This window comes from Theobroma umbraticum, unplaced genomic scaffold (genome assembly GCF_002168275.2).
Source record: "Theobroma umbraticum cultivar Fairchild unplaced genomic scaffold, ASM216827v3 scaffold_44.0, whole genome shotgun sequence".
NCBI classification, from domain to species: Eukaryota; Viridiplantae; Streptophyta; class Magnoliopsida; order Malvales; family Malvaceae; genus Theobroma; species Theobroma umbraticum.
Genome location: NW_018397255.1, coordinates 114,050 through 134,112, shown reverse-complemented (window position 1 = coordinate 134,112; position 20,063 = coordinate 114,050). Strand labels below are relative to the sequence as shown.

At 35.7% G+C, this 20,063-nt stretch overlaps 2 protein-coding genes across 8 annotated transcripts; both read left to right on the top strand.

Annotated features, from left to right (window-relative positions):
* Window positions 1–3,969: 3,969 nt before the first annotated feature.
* On the top strand, window positions 3,970–13,103 carry EMB2763 (ribonuclease II family protein). 2 transcript variants are annotated; one of them, XM_021418376.2, is made up of 24 exons: window positions 3,970–4,243; window positions 4,332–4,463; window positions 4,562–4,719; window positions 4,874–4,929; window positions 5,026–5,148; window positions 5,293–5,429; window positions 5,550–5,790; window positions 6,161–6,317; window positions 6,814–7,054; window positions 7,125–7,281; window positions 7,361–7,429; window positions 7,843–7,968; window positions 8,108–8,160; window positions 8,251–8,357; window positions 9,314–9,368; window positions 9,479–9,578; window positions 10,157–10,268; window positions 10,784–10,904; window positions 11,114–11,173; window positions 11,267–11,372; window positions 11,475–11,570; window positions 11,754–11,835; window positions 11,945–12,010; window positions 12,537–12,892. In XM_021418376.2, exons 1-24 carry the CDS (start codon window positions 4,190–4,192, stop codon window positions 12,733–12,735), a joined length of 2,808 nt encoding a protein of 935 aa, XP_021274051.1. In that variant the 5' UTR covers window positions 3,970–4,189; the 3' UTR covers window positions 12,736–12,892. The 2 variants fall into 2 exon arrangements, 1 of the variants encoding a protein (XP_021274051.1); XR_016352333.1 differs by lacking the exons at window positions 3,970–4,243; window positions 4,332–4,463; window positions 4,562–4,719; ... (4 more) ...; window positions 6,161–6,317; window positions 6,814–7,054 and adding an exon at window positions 12,972–13,103 and having other exon boundaries at window positions 7,114–7,281; window positions 12,537–12,809.
* Window positions 13,104–13,877: 774 nt separating this feature from the next.
* On the top strand, window positions 13,878–20,030 carry LOC110409129 (uncharacterized). 6 transcript variants are annotated; one of them, XR_002444549.2, is made up of 5 exons: window positions 13,878–14,284; window positions 14,602–14,716; window positions 14,825–15,682; window positions 16,749–18,510; window positions 19,045–20,030. XR_002444549.2 is itself a non-coding variant. In XM_021418377.2 (3 exons), the coding sequence occupies exons 1-3, from the start codon at window positions 13,878–13,880 to the stop codon at window positions 17,043–17,045; spliced, it is 1,785 nt and encodes a 594-aa protein (XP_021274052.1). In that variant the 3' UTR covers window positions 17,046–20,030. The 6 variants fall into 6 exon arrangements, 1 of the variants encoding a protein (XP_021274052.1); XR_002444548.2 differs by having other exon boundaries at window positions 14,602–15,682; window positions 16,749–17,045; window positions 18,368–18,510; XR_002444547.2 differs by having other exon boundaries at window positions 14,602–15,682; window positions 16,749–17,045; window positions 17,599–18,510.
* Window positions 20,031–20,063: the final 33 nt, after the last annotated feature.

Here is a 20,063-nt window from a genome sequence, read left to right as displayed (position 1 = left end):
AAAAAAAGAAAAACTCACGGGAGATATAAGAGCGATCTTCCTCCGACTCTCGGAGTCGGCGAAGTTGAGAGCATGATTGCGCTGTTCTCGGCGTCCGACATGTAGTTTGCGGTGAAGGTGGAGAAAGCAGAGGCTAGGAGTAACAGGAAACACAAAAGAAGCCTCATTCGCGAGATTGATTTGGTATCAAATGATAAGGAAAACAGGCACGAATAATGTGGAAAGCTGTGTTTTGAATTTTGGTGGGGTTTGGTTCCTTAAAGGCCAAGAAAATTTTTTTGCGTCGCAGGAAGATTCCAACCTTGTTCGGGGCCTGTAATCTTAGTATCCCCCGACTCGGGTGGTTTTTGGGTTTTATTCGTCTGAATCCAACGCCAACGGCTTTGCTTGCTTCCTTGCTTCCTTCCTTTTAATTACTACCTTGCCACTACATTTCTCACAAATAGCGGGAGCCGCCCCCGCCTACAAGTAAGCTTTTTTTTTCATTGTCTTTCTCAATCAAACCAATCGTTTATTCTAAACAAAACAAACCACGATTATTATTGGGAAATTGTAAGAATTGATGAATTTAACCTGTTTACTACCAGTATCATGTTTCCCGCTCAGGTTTCAATTAATTTGAATAATTAATGAATAGAATCGAGTTTATGCGAGATGTTTTGTCAATTATTGAGAAAATAAAATAAGATAATGTTAAAAAGAGTCTCTATTCTTAATCCATCTCTCAAAATTTAAGAAAAGAAGTTTAAAACAAATTCAATTACAAATGGTACCCTGATTATACAAGTATATATTAGTATCATAGATTATACAAATCGAACTAGACAGATGATGTGAAAAGAAATTAACTACGTTGGGCAGAAAGCCACATTTACTTTAAATAATTGACATATAGTTTGAAAATTATTTTTTTGTTAATAGATTATTTTGAATACTTAAATAATTTGATAATATATTTTATTATGAAGTAGCCATCAAACAAGGTAGATACTAGTTGACCATAATAATATCATATATGGTATCATTGTATGTCATGCTACCAATTAATATTTTATATAATTCATTACAAAATATACAAAAAATTATTTTATATTCAAGGTATAAATTAGTGTTGAATCAATGCAGAATTGGTGAAAAGTTGCAAAACTAGTTAATAGCACACAGATGAAGAGGCATGAATTACCTTATTCAAAGCACTTTTACATGTGACATAATAAAAAAGGTACCCAAAATCTCAACTTTAGCATTTTTCGTATAACAACATAATGTATTATGACTTAAGAGTGTTTTTTAGGATTCGTTTATTTTACAGTAAAATATTTTTTAAAAAATATTTTTAAGATTTATACTTGTTTGGAAGATGAAAAATTAATTTTAGATGTAAAATATTTTATAAGTGAGTAGGGTTAATCACGCGTAAGACATTTTTCAGAGAATAACAAAAATAATTTTATATTAAGTTTATAAGTATAAATTTAATGAATATTAATATCTAACTTAAAATATTAAAAATTAAAAAATTAATATTTAAATTAAACAATACTATTAAAATTAAAAAAGTATTTTTTAATGAAACCATTCAATATAATTAAATTTTTTATTTATAAATGGAATAAATCTTACTAATAATCATAATAAAAAATATTTCAATGATCATCATTTAATAAATACACATTTATATTAGTTTTAAACCTTACTAATAATTATAATAAAAAATATTTCAACAATTGTCATTTAATTAATACATATTTATAAGTATAGATTTTGGATATCTAACATAATTGATGAATATTTATATTTTTATAGTTATGATAAAAAAGTGTTAAGATAGAAATTTTTTTGAAAATTAGAGCTTATTTTTATTACATATATGTGGTTAATGCTTTGAAAAATATCTTTATTGATTTTGTCCATTTTCATTTTCATTTTAAATTTTGATCCCAAATTAGTAAAAATCAAATATTAATATTATTTTGTAATCAATTTCTATTTATTATTTTAACACTTAAATAACTCTACTATGATGAAAAATATTTTTCATAAAATGATTTAAATAACAGAAAATATTTTCAATAATTTATCTAAATAACAGAAAATAATAAATTTTCTTATAAATATTTTATAGAGAAAAAATTTTCTTCTAGCAAATTATTTTCCACCTACCAAATGAACCCTTAAAATGAATAAATAATACCCTAGATACAACCTTTGAGTTATTGAGGCAACCAAATTACGGTCAAGTCCGTCAATGTTATATTCCTTTCTTCCACTTTGAGCAATTGCTAATTTTGAGTTGAAAATTTGTCTTCAGTCATACAAGTCAGGGTATCTGACCCTTCCCATGCCTAATAACACTGAAATGATCTTTACGTTCCAAACCACTCGGTGATTCTGAACCAACACCTTCAGCCTTAACCATTTTCATTTGCGGTTCCATTTGACATGAATGGCTTGCATTAATGTATAAATTGAAAAAAGAAAAACTTATAGTCAACTGAAAATTAAGAAGACAAACAGCAAAAATACATTGCAAAAGAGCTAGATTTTGAATGAATGTTAAGTAAAAATTCATTTAGACACGAAGAGAAGTAAAGTTGAAACTTTTGAAATTGAATAAAATACCCTTATTAACTTGTTTGAATTTCGATTGAAATTAAATAAAAATTTATTAATTTTAGAAACCGATACTCTTGTTTTAAAAAAATATTTTTTGTTGGATATATAAATCTAATCAATACCATTTTCGTTAACTTGCTGACATAATTGAGATAAAAAAATAATTTTATTATTTTTTAATTTTTATAATTAGTATTATATAATTTTATTATTTTTTAATTTTTTTATTAATTAAAAAACACTACTCATTGGGAGCACTAGGGCTTTGGGAGTATTATTTTTTTATTTTTTAAAAAATATAAGAACATTTTTTAAATTAAAAAATATTTTAATTTTTTTATTATTTTTGTTAATAATATTTGTATTCTTAAAACAAAATATTTATTTTAAAAATTAATAAATTTTTATATAATTTCGATTAAAATTTAAACAAATCAAGATATTTTATCTCTTAAAATTTGACAAGTTCATTTGCAATTTCTCAAAATTTCATATATCGACTTACAGAATTACAGTCATATGCTTGATATTCTATTTGAACGGAAAAGAAGATGGATGATTCACCCGGAAAGCTTGTATGCTCATTTTCCCCTGACGATGAGCATGGATGCAGTGCTTTCGGTAAGGGCGGTGAGCAAGATTCGTAGAAGGCAGGGGAGTGGAGGCAAAAAGAAGTAAAAGTCGAAAATGTCCCTTAAACATGATAAAATACTACAGACAGGTACAGGTGTTGGATATAGAAATGAATATAGTTTAGATCTTTTGTATTTAGTATATTTTTAATTTAATCCTGAGACTCATTGAATGTGATATATGAGCATTTTGATACAAGCCACCTTTATATGATTCATGTTTTATAGTGTTAGTTTAAGAAAGGAAAAATTCAAATTGTTGGCCAAATGTAACCAACATAACTGCAAAAAGGAAGAAAAATTAATTACTGCTTTGCAATTGTGGCAGTGGAGACCTCATGGTAATAAAATCCTAATTTTAATCTAGTATTATCTAATTTTCATAAAATCACTAGAATGCTGCCTGGCTTCGGGTAAAGTTATTTTTTTTTCAAATACTTATGAAAAAATTAATGTTAAAATATTGATTTTTTTTTTTTAAAGAAATTGTTGTCAACAAAATTTCATATTACAAAGTATCAATTGTGTTTTTTTAAATTTTAAAATACAAATTAATTCATCAAAATGTTATATTTGATTTTTTATTATTTTGTAATGGTTATAATTTTTATCATTATTTTATTTTTCAATTTCTTGAATTTTGAACTTAGATCAATTAAGTCAAGAGAAAAAACAAATTTAAGTCCAACCTAACCTAACCAAACAAGCAATCTATTCCTTATTTTGTTTTTGTTTTTTTTTTTTACGTCTCTCTTCCTTTCATTCCCTGTCACTTAAGTAGGAGTTTAGGTTTTAAAAGCTTCAAGTAGAAGGCGGTCGAATTTAACAAGTCTCGTTGATTCTTTGCCGCCTCCGCGACACAACTTGAGAAAGATTAAATTTAAAGCTCAAATAAGGAAAGCAAGAAAAAGAGACGAGAGATTTTGTTGGAGGCAAAGAAGATGTTGCAGAGCAACACTTTCAGCAGGAAGACGAAGGGGGGCAGAATAAAGAAGGTACTGCTAGTCTGTAATTATTTGATGAAAGTTAATCACAAGTTAAAACCCTAGCTAAGGCCTTTGATTTGTTTATGGCATGATTCAGGAAGTAAGAGAAATATATCTGAGAGACGACATTTACTGTGGAGCTACTGCTTGCAAAACATGTGACACTTCGCGTGCTCGTTTGGATGCTTCTGCCATTCTCATTTTCGATACTAATGTCCTTCTTCAGCAGGTTCTTTTCCTTTTTGCTTGAATATAGTGATTCCTTCCATCATCTGCCGTTCCGTTTCTGGTCAAAATGAAAATGCTGCGTGTTTTTTTGGTAATAAGATCGACTTGCTTGAGAATCCCGCAATCGACAACGTGGTACTGCTATCGGTGGTGCTGGATGAGGTTAAGAACAAGAACATGGCCGTTTACAATAGAATTAGAGCTCTCTCCACCAATCCTCTCCGCAAATTCTATGTTTTCAGCAACCAGTTCCATAAGTCAGTTTTCTCATTCTCTTCATTCATTAATCACCTATATAATACGGCTAGCTATACTAGATTTCACTCATACGAGGTTCACTGCCACTGGTAAAATGTTTGTATCTTTCAAGGTCTTATTTCTACATCTTTCTTTCTTTCCTTTTGTTGACAGAGACACTTTTGTAAAGCGCATGGATGGTGAAACTCCAAACGATTACAATGATAGAGGTTAGTTTTGCTCTTTAATCTTTTTCTCATCATTTGCTTTTTCTTTCTGCTTGCTTCAGAATTTCAACTTGTTTGCTATGGTGAATTGTGCTTCAGCAATTCGGGTGGCTAGTCGATGGTATCAAACTCATCTTGGTCCTGCGACCCCAGTTTTACTTATAACCAATGACAGAGAAAATAAGAGGAGGGCTGTTGAAGAGGGCATTTCCACAGATACAAGTATTCACACTTCACTTGTCCACCTCAGTCAACTTGATATTTCAGATATTGAGTTACTGTTACTGATCTTTTATCATCTCTATATGCAAATTATTGGAACTATTCATGCATGAAGCTTACTGTTGAATGGTCAAATTGTTTCAGTTCAGTCCTACGTAAAATCATTAGCTCAACCAGAGTTGCTTGACCTGCTTGTCCATCCTGCATCCGAATCCGAAGATGTTGCCATGGAACAAGTTGAGGATTTGAGACCTTCCAAGAGACAAGTTGTGTATCAAGAGGTATTCTGCTAATTTTGCTTACCATTATAACTTGTAAACTGTGAATTTGGTTAAGTTTTCTTCCAATGAATCAAATTGGTTCTCTAAGGTTTATTCTTTTCTTTTCTTTTCTATGTTCAGCATAAGCCCATGTCTGAGATTACTTTGGGTTTGCATCGTGGAATATACCATCAAGGAAAGCTTCGTGTTAATCGTTACAATCCATTTGAAGCATATGTTGGAAGTGAGAGCATAGGTGATGAAATAATTATACATGGACGTCAAAACATGAATAGATCTTTTGATGGTGATATAGTAGCTGTTGAACTTCTGCCTCAAGATCAATGGCGCGAGGAGAAGAACTTATCCATAGCAAATGAAGGTATTATAGTTTTTATGTTTTCTAGGTTCGTTGGAAAAATTCAATGCTTTTTCATGTAGATAAATGATTCTGTAGTATGCCATCATCACACTTTAATGTCATGAAAAGGTACTCACGTGTTTGCATTCTAAGCACAATGTTTACAATTTAATGTCATAAAAAGGTGCTCACGTGTTTGCATTCTAAGCACAATGCTTAGTATCGTTTATTGGTTTTTTACCGAACCAAAACTTTTATTATGTTCTCCTTTGCGTAAGGGGACAAAGTACTTTTGCCAATAGTTACATTTCGCGGACTGAACTCCAACATACCACTGTCACTTTCACATGTGTGTGTCAAGTTTCTTATCATGTTCTCTGTTCCCCTGCAGAGGATGAGGAAGAAGATGATGTTCATTTGGCTCCAAGCAGTGCTGATGATGCTCCCAGAACTACAAATCTGGTATCAGGTTCTGCCACTGAAACGAACCCCACTCCATGTCGTCCATCTGGCCGTGTTGTTGGTATTATAAAGCGGAACTGGCATTCGTAAGTTAACTTTCCACCATCATAAACATAATGTTTTTATATCTGTTGTTTCACTGGTGCATGCCATAACTGTCCCCTCAACCAGGTGAGAGCCCAGTTTTGAATTAAAGATGCTTGACTGTGACTTCTTTTCTATCTTTTATTCCAGCCCGTTCAAGTTTTATTTATGTGTCTTTCTCATGGCATGACTGTTAGCATTCAGGCTATTATCTACTTGTATGATTTTGATTTGTAGAGATTATTGGGATGTACAATAAGCTGATCTTGTAAAAGAACATGGCAGGCACCTTTATGGTACTTACCGAAGCTATTTCAAATAGCAGTATTGGATAATAGATTTGAGATCGATTCTTCATATATCCAATTGTGTGAAATCATGCGTTAATACTCTATACGAGTCAAACATGCTCAAAATGCCTTTTACTTCATTTTGCCCTGCTTGTTGGTGTTGATTATTTATTGCTACTTTGATCATAGTCTTACTGATCACTTGCAGTTATTGTGGGTCTTTGGAGCCAATGCCTATGCCTGCTGGTACCGGAAGCTTTACATCTGCCTTATTTGTCTCCAAAGATCGTAGAATTCCTAAGATTCGGATTCAAACCCGACAGCTGGAGAATCTTTTGGATAAGAGGATAATTGTGGCAGTTGATTCATGGGACCGTCAATCTCGATATCCTTCTGGTCATTATGTACGAGTCATAGGAGAAATAGGTGATAGAGATACTGAAAGTGAGGTATGTGATTTTCTCTCTCTCTCCACCCGTGTGATGGTAATTACTGAGATTAGTAACACTTGTGGTGCAGGTGGTGTTGATAGAGAATGATATAAACTCAAGGCCCTTCTCTGCCCAAGTTTTAGCTTGCTTGCCGCCATTACCATGGTCTGTGTCTAGTGAAGATGTGACAAATTCTATCAGGCTGGATTTGTGCTCTTTGCAGGTCTTTAGTGTGGATCCCCCTGGTGTGTATTCTTAATGGACTCTAGTGAATTATGCATTTTGCAAATCACATACAGATAATCATGCTTCTTGCTTGTGCAGGTTGCAAGGACATTGATGATGCACTACACTGTACAGCACTTCCGAATGGAAACTACGAAGTTGGAGTTCGTATCCTAAGTACTTTGACTATTTAAGCTTTATGAAATCTGACTTGCGCGTTATGTGAAGGAACAAATATCAGAGTTAACATGGATATGCCACACTTACTCATTACCCCTTATCCTTTCTTCCAGAGGTTCATACCTGTTGCTCTCAATATTTGGTTCCTACTTATGTAAGAATAATGATGTGCTTTTTGTGACACCATCATATGGTACTTTTTAGAAATTTCCTCTCTACAGCCCTTTTCCACCTCTATGATGCATCTCCTTCCATTATCTGTTAAAGTCATAATCTTTTTGCTTATGAAGTGAGAGGATCAGAAAGTTGATGCCCTCAATTTCATGTTCCTTATGTTAGGGAGTTTGTGTTAAAAATTTCTTGATGTGGTTGAATGTTCTTCTTTAATAATATTTGATCAGATATTGCTGATGTAACAAATTTTGTTCATCCTGGCTCCCCGCTGGATGATGAAGCTTCCCAGAGGGGCACATCTGTCTACCTTGTTGAGCGCCGAATTGACATGCTTCCCAAGCCTCTGACAGAAGGTAATTTTTGTCTCTTTCCCCCCTTCCAATTATGTTTTAGAGTTGCATATGCTAACTCATAAAAACGTTTTGTTGGATTCTATACTTGATTTTTCAATTATTTTTCTTGTAATAAAGAACTAATGATCATTATTTGCAGATATATGTTCACTTAGAGCTGATGTCGAAAGGCTAGCTTTCTCAGTTATTTGGGTATGTGCTGCTAAATTTACTTGCATGATGATAGGCTAGGTTTCTTCATTCTTTTCCAATAAATAAAACATACTTTTACATCAATTCCAGGAAATGACTTCTGAAGCAGAGATTATCTCAACAAGATTTACAAAAAGTGTTATCAAATCACGTGCTGCATTGTCTTATGTTGAGGCCCAGGCTAGGATGGATGATAGGTGCTGTCATGTAGCACTTTTGAATAATTGTCAAAAGACTAGCTCGTTTACCACTTGCCTCCCTTATCTGATTTATGGAATGCTATGTTTCTTTTTCTTGTTTGGTTGTTGTGGTTGTGTTTTTGCCATAATACCAGCATGGTAACATACAACTATTGAGAAGAGATTGAGTTGGAGTTGTGTTACTAATTTGGAATAATATCATTACTTGGATTGATTGAAGATGCACTTGTAGGCTATGTGGTTATAATTCTGACTTTGAAAAATTGTGTACTATGGAGTCATGGCTTGTTATCTTTATTTTTGTTCTGAACATTGATTGCATTCTAGGGAATTCCCTCAAGAGATCTAGTTGCATCATTCTGTTAGCATCTGATTCCCTATAAAAACTTGACCCGTTATTTAGCTCAAATTTCTTCACCAAGTAAGCAATTGCTGTCAGTAATAGTGTGAAGCAGCAAAATTAACCAGTGGAGAGAAAAAGGGATCATTCCAGCTAGGATGTGAAGTTCAGGATTCTAAAAAAGCTTCGAATTTACCTGTTTGCCAAAGGGCTATAAAAATTTGAGTAAGACTACGAAGCATGTCAGTTTTTAGGGTTTTGGAAATGTTAAAAGTTGATAGCTGTCATAGTTTCTTAACTGTCATTTGCTATCACTATTTGTTTCTATGGTTGTTTAGGTAAAGGTATCATCTATTATCGTCCTAGTTTGTTTATGCTCTTGCTGTGTTCAAAGTTCAGGGCATAAGAACTTTTGGCATTTCTTCTTGCTTAGCTGGTCAAAAATAAAATGTGAATACAATCTGTGAAAATTTCTTTTAAGCAGATCATGGATTTCATTTCTATTTATTACTTAGTTATATAACTATTACCTTATTTATGACGGTGGATCTGGTTTCTTAGGACCTAGTGGAATGAAATGTCTAGCATTCTAATTGCTTTTGTGCTTTTGCAGTCGATTGATGGACCCATTAACTACAGATTTGAGAAATATGAATGCTTTGGCTAAGGTATCTTATTAAAGAGTCCGTTTCTGCTCACAATGGTAATTTACTGGGATTGATTGGCCTTTTCAGTTTATATTCCCCTGACAAGTCTATTCTCATCTATGAAACTGCAGATAATGAGGCAGAGGCGTATTGATAGAGGAGCCTTAACTCTAGCTTCTGCTGAAGTCAAATTTCAAATTGACACTGAGACTCATGATCCGCTTGATATTGGTCTGTTGTCCTAATGCTATTAGTTTATCCTAATCTGGAATATAAATCAAGATATTAAACTTTAATTCAAAATTTTTTTTTCTGTAGGTCTGTCTATGAGTAAATGATTTCAATTATTAATATGCTTTCCAGCAGGCCTCTGTACTGCACTCCATCAGCATGAAATGACATTTTTTCTGTCTGGCAGCAAGCATGAGTAATTGCTGTGAGACAATGAAAGCATATCATGATGCTAATTATTGGTCTTGACCCATTTTTTCTAGATGACAATATATTCCTTACTAAAATTTCTTTATGTCTTAAGTATTTTAGGACCTCATTTGTGTTAATTTTTTTATTTAATTAAAAATTGTCACTCATTTTCTTCTATTATTTTTACTGTTTTTTTCCTTTTATTTTTGTTCTACACTTTTGGGCTTTTGTTCACTTGTCCAACAGTGGAGGATAGTTATTAATAATTATGATTAAGAAAAATGCAAATAAATTGGAATGATTTCAAGATTTCAAAATCCAGAGCGCATATGTGTTTAAGATTTGCATTTCTTTCAATTTGTCTGATGTCTGAGTTATTCATGCAGGCATGTATCAGATTCGAGAAGCGAACCAAATGGTTGAGGAATTTATGCTCTCTGCCAACGTTTCTGTTGCCAAAAAAATATATGATTGTTTTCCTTTGTGTTCACTTCTAAGGTAAACTTGTCTTTTACGTGTCGCTAATGCCATGTCAATTTGCTTATGGGACTTGCATCTGTTCAGGACCTTTTCTTTTCTGCACTGTTTAATGTTGGCCTGTGGTTTATGATTATACCCCCTTTGAAAATGATTATATTTTCCATAAATCCCAGCAGAGTTCCGACCCCGTTGATGATCCTGTGTAAATTTAAAGCACTGGAATTATTTGTAATAGGATTAATAAGATTGTGTGTGTTAGTATATTAAGTATGAAACACCCGGTCAGAGATGGTGTTAAACCATAAAATTAGCATATATGGTTGATAATTGTGAATAGAGTCTGCCATGTGATCTCTCCAACAATCCATAGTATTTTTGAAAGTCATAAATGCTGCAATTTAGTTTACCATCTACTACAGGTATCCTGACTTTTATGTACAAAAGTCCATAAGAGTTGTGGTCATTGCTGGATAATGACATTGCTGTTGTTCGACACCTAGTATTGCTTCTCTGAACATTGTTTCTGTGTGCAGGCGTCATCCAACTCCTACCAGAGAGATGCTTGAACCTTTGTTACGTACTACTGCTGCTGTTGGACTTGACTTGGATGTTTCCTCATCAAAGGCATTGGCTGACTCACTGGACGGTGCTGTGGTAAGTTTCCTTTTCATTATATGTTTGTCTGTCTGCACAGCTGATATACCACATCAGATGGTTTCATTTCATGGATATTGCTTTGTCCAACTTCTAGCTTGTCAGGCTTCTGAATTTTTTTTTATGCTTTGTTGCTTGGGTCCTGTACTTGTTTGGCCTCTCTTTCTCTCTCTAGATTGTTTTTTACTTCTGGGAAGAATGTCTTGCAGGGTGATGATCCATACTTTAACAAGCTGATTCGGATACTGGCAACGAGGTGTATGACACAGGTAAAGTTAGCAAGGATAATTATGTCAGTCTCCGGATAATTTTGGGTGAGGCATATTTTAACTTGTAATAATTTGCCTTGGATTACAAATTAGGCGGTTTACTTCTGTAGTGGGGATCTCAGCCCTCCAGAATATCATCATTATGGGCTTGCTGCGCCTATGTACACTCATTTCACTTCTCCTATTAGGAGATATGCTGGTTAGTGAATAGAAACTTGTTTGTTGCTTTTCCTTTATGTGCTAATTTCTTGGTTGCAAGAGGAGAATATAAATTGAGTATGCAACTTTCGCCTCTTTGCAGATGTGATTGTGCACAGGTTGCTTGCTGCATCTCTAATGATCGAGAAGCTTCCATCAGTATTCCAAGACAGAACCCAACTCACTAGTATTGCTGATAGTAAGTTTTGTGCTGTCATGATGTTTCTAGGCTACATGGATTTGCAAACATTCTTTACATGAGTTGTGTACCCATGATAGCCATTCATGGCTGCCAGTGTGTCTACCTATTCATTTTCACATGGTTGAAAATCATCTTCAGCTTTTGGACAACAAAAATAAAATTTGTACTCTCACTTTTCAGATCTGAATTATCGTCATAGGAATGCCCAAATGGCAAGCAGGGCCTCAGTGGAGCTCCATACTCTCATCTACTTCAGAAAACGGTATGTGCTTTAGTCTCTCCCCCTCAGTCGAACACACTTGTGTGCACCATCATGCACATGCACCAAAACTAATGGAAGTTGTTATTTGTTTTGATTTTTTCTGCTGCAGGCCTACTGACACAGAGGCCAGAATAGTGAAGATAAGATCAAACGGGTTTATTGTGTTTGTGCCCAAGTATGAGCCTAGATCTTATTTATTTGTATTCCCTCTCTCTGTGCAAAGAAAAGATTTTTAATGTTCTATGTATTGTTTTTTTTTTAATTGGAAAAAAGGGAATTCGAACCCTGTTTTTTTAGACAGGGGGAGTAGAGGTGGAAGGAGGGGGCCCTAGTAGGGTCATTCGCCTCTTAAAATTTCAAAATTTATATTTTCTTTCTCTGTTTTATTTTAAAAGTTTATAATTTTGCCCCCTCAAATGTTAAAATTTTCAATTTCACCCCTTCAAATCTAAAATCTTGACCCATCACTATACCAACTAATGAGTCAAATGCTCGAATGTACGTTTTTGTGTAGGGTTGATACTTAATTGTTTTACATCTAGTCAGTGCTAAACCCTTCCCAATTTAAAGAGAAAAGAAAAATGTTTTGGTTTTGATTTTGCTTAAAAAGGTGACACTAACAGTGGTTAGCGAATGTTTTGCACTTGTGTTTAGTTTGTGAACTGTGTTAAGTGCATAAATTAACATTAGTGTGTTGACAGATACGGTATAGAAGGACCTGTGTACTTGACAACAAAAGGAGAGAAGGGAGGCGGGGAGTGGTTTGTGGATGAGCAGCAGCAGAAGATTGTAAAGATGGACAATCGCCTTTCTTACAGTGTTCTGCAAGCAGTGAGGATCCACATGGAGGTTGTGGAGCCCCAACCTAACCGGCCAAAACTCCAGCTTACCCTTATCTAGAAGAACATGCATGAGATGGGACAACCAAGACGTAGCTGTTGACAAGCATGGAGCCTTGATTTGCTTAGACAAGTGTAATTTGATATGGATAATATTGTTTGATTCTTGGTTCTTGTGGTAATATGCAAATTCCTTCCGGCCTTTGGGGGATAGAAAATATTTTGTATGTGTCGCGTGGAGTCGAGTCTGGGGCTCGAGCTGAATCTAGTTTGATTCTCACTCGTACGATTTTGCAGGTGGGCTCAAGACGTCTGTCAGTAAAGACTAAAGAGCCGGGCCCAGACAGCAAAATGAGTCTTCTTGGTCTTGGATCAACAACAAATTTTGTTCCGTACGACAGACATGAAATGGAGGAGCAATGACTGGTTATAGTAGGGGTGAGAAAATTGCATGGGATCGGGGACAAGGACTGAGGCATGATTTTATCCATCAAACTGAAAAGAAAAGCCTGGATTCTTTTCTTTATGTAACATGTGGGACCAGACCACAAAGGTGGAAAGAAATATCCTAAAGTTATTCACCTAGATCAACGGCTCAAAAACACATCCCCTTTTCACATGATTTCGCCAATGTGGGTCACGTGGCAGTGGTGTACCATAAGAGAACCCCGTCCCTCCGTCCTTTCCCCATATTACCATCATGCCATCATGGTCGGCACCAAAGAAAATGTAGCCTTGTAGTTGTTGCATGGTTGATGGTTCCGAGATGAATTTTGCATATATCCAAATGATGATCATCGTAACTGATAGGAGTGATTATGATTGCGCATGCCATGATGGTCCATCGTCGTAGAGCCAAGAGCGGCGGAGGCATACTTTCCTCTATCAAACACTTTCTGCTCCTTCTAAGTTAGTAGTGTAGTGTAGTTAGTTCTACTATTTATTTATTATTTATTATTACTCTGAGAGGAGCGAAAACAAAACTACCACCACCTCCTTTCCAATTACCTCCTGTGTCAGAAATCCAACACAGACAATTAATAAATATACACTAAAACAACAAGACGAGTAAGAGTCAGAAATCTCGACCAGACCACCCTCGCCCCTTTGTTACAGAACAAAAAAAAAAAGAAAAAACTCCAGCTTGACCCATTTGCCATCTACATTACCATCGCCATTAGCCAGGCAGTCCGGTCTACTCCCATGGCTGCAGCCCTCGAGTGCTGGTCTAGCCGAGCAACCACCGACGATGACATGGTGGAGCAGGTCCTGATGCGGACCAACGACAGATCCGAGGAGAGCTCTTCCTCCTCTGCTTCAGCCAAAGCCGAAGCGCAATCCGCCATGCACAAACGATTTCAGAGGCTCAGCAGGAACGTCTCCGAAGCCATCGCCTCCCTCAAGAACTCGCTTAACCTCGACTCCTCCCAACGTGATCAGCACCTGCCCCCTCCTGTTTCTGTCCATTCTGCGTCCTCCAAGGTCGAGACTTGCCGAAAAGTGGTATGGGGTACAGTTGTACGGAACTTGACACAGCTTTATCCTGGAAGTCAGTTGCCTGAGAAGCTTGTCTCCAATATCAGGAAGCATTATGATTCCTTGCCTCTCAGGTCGCCTTGCCTTGCCTTGTTTGTTCCTGCTTCATACTCATTTTGGGCTTCTCTTTTCTCACTCTTGAGAAATGCAAGAACGCAACACAAATTTGAAAATAGTTTTCTCAGCGTTAACTAAACTCTACTCTGAAGCATGGTTTTGTTTTCTCTTGGATCTATAAACAGTGATCCTTTGGTTTTCTCACTATTATTATTATTATTATTATTATTTAAAACATTTAAAGTGGTATTTCGTTGCATTTTGCTAAAATTTTCCTATTTTTTCTTCCTCAATTTTGCATTTTTCTCATTCTTGTTGGGTATTATTTTGACAGTTATGCACAAGCGGGCTTTGATATGAAAGAAGTGTTTCTACATATAAAATTGATAGAGCAGGCATCAGGGGATGATCACCCTGCAATATTCATTCAACAAGTGTCTGAGGATGAGGTACAAGGTTCTGTTTTTAAGCTCACATTTGCTTGTAACTCTTCCTTTTCTTGGTCTGCCATGTCTGGTGCTCTTGATACCGCTTCCATTTGTTGCAAGAAGATACAGATATTTGAGAAGAAAGGCTTTACCCTTGGAATCATTCTGTTCTTGGTTCAACCCGCTCAAGACAAGTTATTTAAATCCCACATCGAGAATGCCCTCAAATCTGCTATCAAGAAACCCAAAATGACCACTGTGAAGCTACCATTTGGGCTTTGCGGGTGTCAGGAGGAGAATACTAAAGGGAGAGACTTTGGGGAAATTGAAGAAGACGCAATTGAGCAGACTCATAGAAATGGGATTGAAAATCCAAATACAAAGATTCAGCTTCAAATGCCTCTGCCCACTTCGTCGTTTGTTGTATTGGTTGATGAATGGCAAACCATCCAATCAGGTGGGGACGAGATTGGAAAATGGCTCTTAAACTCTGACAATCTGGAGTTTGTCGATCAGATTGGACCCAACTCGTTTAAAGGTGTTTACAAGGGTAAACGTGTTGGAATTGAAAAGCTCAAAGGATGTGACAAGGGGAATTCTTATGAGTTTGAACTTCGAAAAGATCTCTTAGAGCTGATGACTTGTGGGCATAGGAACATTTTGCAGTTTTATGGTGTTTGTGTTGATGAAAATAATGGTTTGTGTGTTGTGACCAAGTTGATGGAAGGTGGATCAGTCCATGATTTGATGCTAAAGAACAAGAAGCTTCAGATTAAGGAGATAATAAGAATTGCTGCTGATGTAGCAGAAGGGGTCAAGTTTATGAATGATCATGGTGTTGCATACAGAGACCTCAACACACAGAGGATTCTGCTAGATAAACATGGTAATGCTTGCTTGGGGGACATGGGTATAGTCACAGCTTGCAAGAGTGTTGGCGAGGCAATGGAGTATGAAACTGATGGTTACCGTTGGCTAGCTCCTGAGGTTTGTATCATCTTAATTACTGTTTTCTGAATTCTGTTAGCATGGCTCATCAGCATTGGTCATAACCTCATTCCATCCCCACTTCCTAGAGTACAAACTCTATCCTCCGGCATTGGTCATAACCATCATGCCTGGTCTACTTCACCAAGCACCGTCCAACTATAATAAACCAAATTCATCTAAATAAACCATCTCAACAGTTGATTTATCACTTTGGGCAATCGACATTGGTTTTTGTTGTGTTTATGTAATGTTCTTCAGGTTCAATGTATGTGGGTACAACTCTTAGGATCAATCCAATCTTTCTAAAAGAGACTTTATGTCACTTATCCAACATCATTGTTTGGGCATGCGTAACATGTCTTAATGATTGTTTTTTCTTTACACTTCAATATGGTTTACCTTTATTTATGTACTCGTACATTCTGAATTAAACAAATCATCAACACTGTTGAAGCCACTTTTACCAATTGTCTAATTGTGGAGCCCTCATACTGGCACTTTTTAATGTTAGCAATTTAGTCTTTTTCCATACCTAATCTCAGAGGCCACTGTGTGACTGCTACTTTTCCAGAATTCTTTGCCTAATTGATGTTAATATTATGATTATCTTTAAAGCTAAACTAGAGGAAATAACTTATGACATATTCCATATATTTCAGTGAGCATATTGTGAGGCCATTTTTTATTACTTACACTTTAACTGAATGGTTCTCTTTCTACCTGCAAGTTAGGTCTCTTTTAACTTTTTCAAATGCTGCTTGTTGCTTATGCTTATATGGATTCCAATAATTAATTTGTTCAGTGTTTAAAAATGTTGATATTTTGGTGTAAAAGAACACAATAATGAACTTGGGAAGAGTTTCAATGTGTTATGTCATAATTTTTTTTGAAAGGCATAAGAAGTTTTATTAAGGAGAAGTGCAAACTTCAGTGAAATGATACTCCAACATCATAATACTTTATATGTCCATTATCCTTTTTTCTTTTCATATTCCAATTCTATACAACTTGCATTGCAGAGGCTGATCATTTTTTGGCCCTTCCTTATATTTGTTGAATGCAGATCATTGCTGGGGACCCAGAGAATGTTACTGAGACATGGATGAGTAATTCCTATAGTTTTGGGATGGTGATTTGGGAGATGGTGACTGGTGAGGCAGCCTATTCTGCATGTTCACCAGTGCAAGCAGCAGTAGGAATAGCTGCTTGTGGCCTAAGGCCTGATATCCCTAAGGACTGCCCACAAATCCTCAAATCTCTGATGACCAAGTGCTGGAATAATTGCCCATCAAAGCGACCTCAATTCTCTGAAATTTTATCACTGTTGCTGCGGCCCAATAACAATAGCAAACACTTATAGGTAAAATATACTTCAAAATAATTCATGAAATGTAATCCATTCATGCTAAAAGTGTGTTAAAGAAGGCTTCATATGGTGTCTTGCTACCATGCATGACTGTAGATTTGGAAGTTCCTACAGCAGAAAAGAAGACATAAGTATAACTATATGTCTTCTCTTTTGCCAACTTAAGCATATCATTTTTCTTTCACCATTTCAAATCAATCTTTTTAATTTGGCAGCCAAAGAAGAAAATTAAATAAAAAAAAATGTTTCATTACTGATTTCGTGGAATGCCTTGCCATCATATGCATGTTGCATAAGAGCATTTATGATGGACTTGTGAGTGGTGCGATTATTTAAATGACTAGGCATTTTATGTTGGTTGCAAAAGGCTAGGATTAATTGTTTGAAAAAGGGGAAAAGCAGAAGGAAAGGAGATTTTCTGAGGCCTTGTGTGCCCTACTGTTTCTTGTGGATTAGGGAATAATTGTATCTTAAGTTTTATTTTGTCTCTGTGGTTGCTGGTTGAGGGACCCAAAAGTGCTCATCTTGTCTTTTTGTCTCAGAAAAGGTGAGAATCATCAAATACCCCAATGTTTCCACCGATGGGAAAAGTAGTATTATGGAATTCCACGTGGAAGTTGGCTTTAAATTCCTACACGTGCCAATGATTTGAGATGATAGTTAATTAATGAAAAAAAAAACCCTTCTCAAGGGATTTGTATAGCAAACCTAGTTCAGCATTGAACAATTCATCAGATGAGCATTTTCAGTCATCTCAAGTGCTGGTTGTTATTGGTGGAATTCACTGTGATGGATGGTGAAGATCCTGCTATATACATCTCTTCAAATGCTCTGCTAAATTTGAGTTCATAAACTGGAATGGAAAGATTTTTTTGATGTGCTTGTCTTGTTTGACTATTATCACATTAATAACGCATGACTGCCTTTTCTTTACTTCTTCCCTTGTCTACCAAATGAAGAATGGATGTATTTGTTTTTCATTTTCTTTAGTTTGGTTAATTTTTATATTTATTGTAAGCCTTATCATTGTCCACATGATCCTGGACGAGTTGAAGTTCTGAGAAAAGATCCCAAGTGAGCAATCTTCTTAAAATCAGTTGATACCAAAAAAAGAAATTATAGTAATTGAAAAAGAGAGAAAACCTTAAGCTAGAAGCTTGCATGGTGGGGATGTTTTAATTTATGGGTTTGGGTTGAGGAATTACAGGGCAGGCAGTCAGTCAGGTATGAGCGCCCTGCATTTTAATCTGGTTTTTAAACCGTCACCCAGCAGTGTAACACTTACTGATTCTTTGCTTCAACTGCACAAAAAGCAGCACAACTCAAATTGAACAGCATGAAAGCAATTCAAGCCAAAAAAGAAAAAAAGATTGTTGGAGGCTGGAGGCAGAAATCAATTGTGAAGATGTTACAGAGCATCATTTTCAGCCAGAACACCAAGGCCAGCAAAGTAAAGAAGGTATCTTCTGACTTCTGAATTGAAACCCTAGCGACATTTACTGTAGAGCTACAGCTTACCAAATCTGTGAGACACCATGTTCATTGCAGATACTTATGTTGTCATTCATCAGGTTGTTTGCATAAACTAGCGATTCCATGCATTTCATTATCTGGACACTGGGATTGTAATGCTAATTTAAAATTGAGGCTGTGAGATCAACTTGCTCGAAAATCCCAGACAACAATGTGTGACTGCTATCCATCATTCTTGATAAGGTTAAAAACAAGAACATCACCATGTGCAATAGAATTAGAGCTCTATCCAGCACTGCCCTCTGCAAATTCTATGCTTCTCGTAGTTAGTTCCAAGAGTTATCTTGTTGCTAACTATTCTAAGTTTGACTCACACAACTAATAAAATATTACTAGTATTTTTATGGGATGTTTTCACTGTTAACAGAGACATTTGTAAAGCACATGGATGGTGAAAGTTATATGATTTCAGTGATTGAGGTCTGCTCTTTAATCTTCATGTCATGGTTTTTTCTTTCAGTGCTTTGTCATATGCCGTTTGTTCTTTTGGATATCTCCATCTTGGCAGCCAACTATTAACTTCATTTGGCTGGCTACTTAATCGTATCATACTCATCTTGGCCCTGCCACACATACTGAGCTTGGAACAAATGACAGAAAACTAGAGGAATGCTAGTAAACAGGGCATTTCTGCTGAGACAAGTATTTGCTCACTATACTTGCTTAGGCACCCCAATCAAGATAATATTCAAACATTCAGTTACCACTTACTACAGGGACTGATTTCTTGTAATTTTTTTATGCGTATTGTTGGATTATTTATGCATGAAGCTTACTGTTGAATCGTCAACTTGTTTCAGTTTAGTCCTATGTTTTCCACTTCCATTAAACCGTGGAAGTTGTTACCTGCATTCATGCATAAAAGATTGACAATAGTCTATTTAGAGATATGGTATAGAAGGCGAGAAATGCGGCGGGAATTTTTTGTGGATGAGCAGCAGTATAAGATTGTAAAGGTGGACGACAGCCTTGTCAACACTGTTCCGCAAACAGTGAGGATTGGCTTGGAGGTTGTGGATCAAAAACTCCAGCTTGCCTGCATCTAGAAGATGCATGACGTTTTCTTAATTAGAGAAGTTGAAACTGCTATGTGGACCCTTCATTGGCTTAGAAGGTTGTTAATATAGTTGTTATTTTAAATCAATATGGTTTGAGTTGTAAGTTTTGGGTGCTGATGCTGTAATATTCTCGAGTGTCAGGATATGTTTTCCGACATTCAGACTGCTGCATAAAGTTGCATTTCATTCAAGTTTCAACCCAAAGCTAAAAGAGAAAGAATCCAACTATATGATGATATTGAAATGAATATCATGAGCTATTACAATTTTACATGCAAATTATCTTATGCCCCAGAAACAGAAGGAACAGCACAAGGCTTTCCTTCTGCTTGAGATGTGTACTCTTTGTCCTGGTTTTCTGTTTTTCAACTCACTACGCCTACATACATTCATAATCTATTATATTTATATACACGCTATG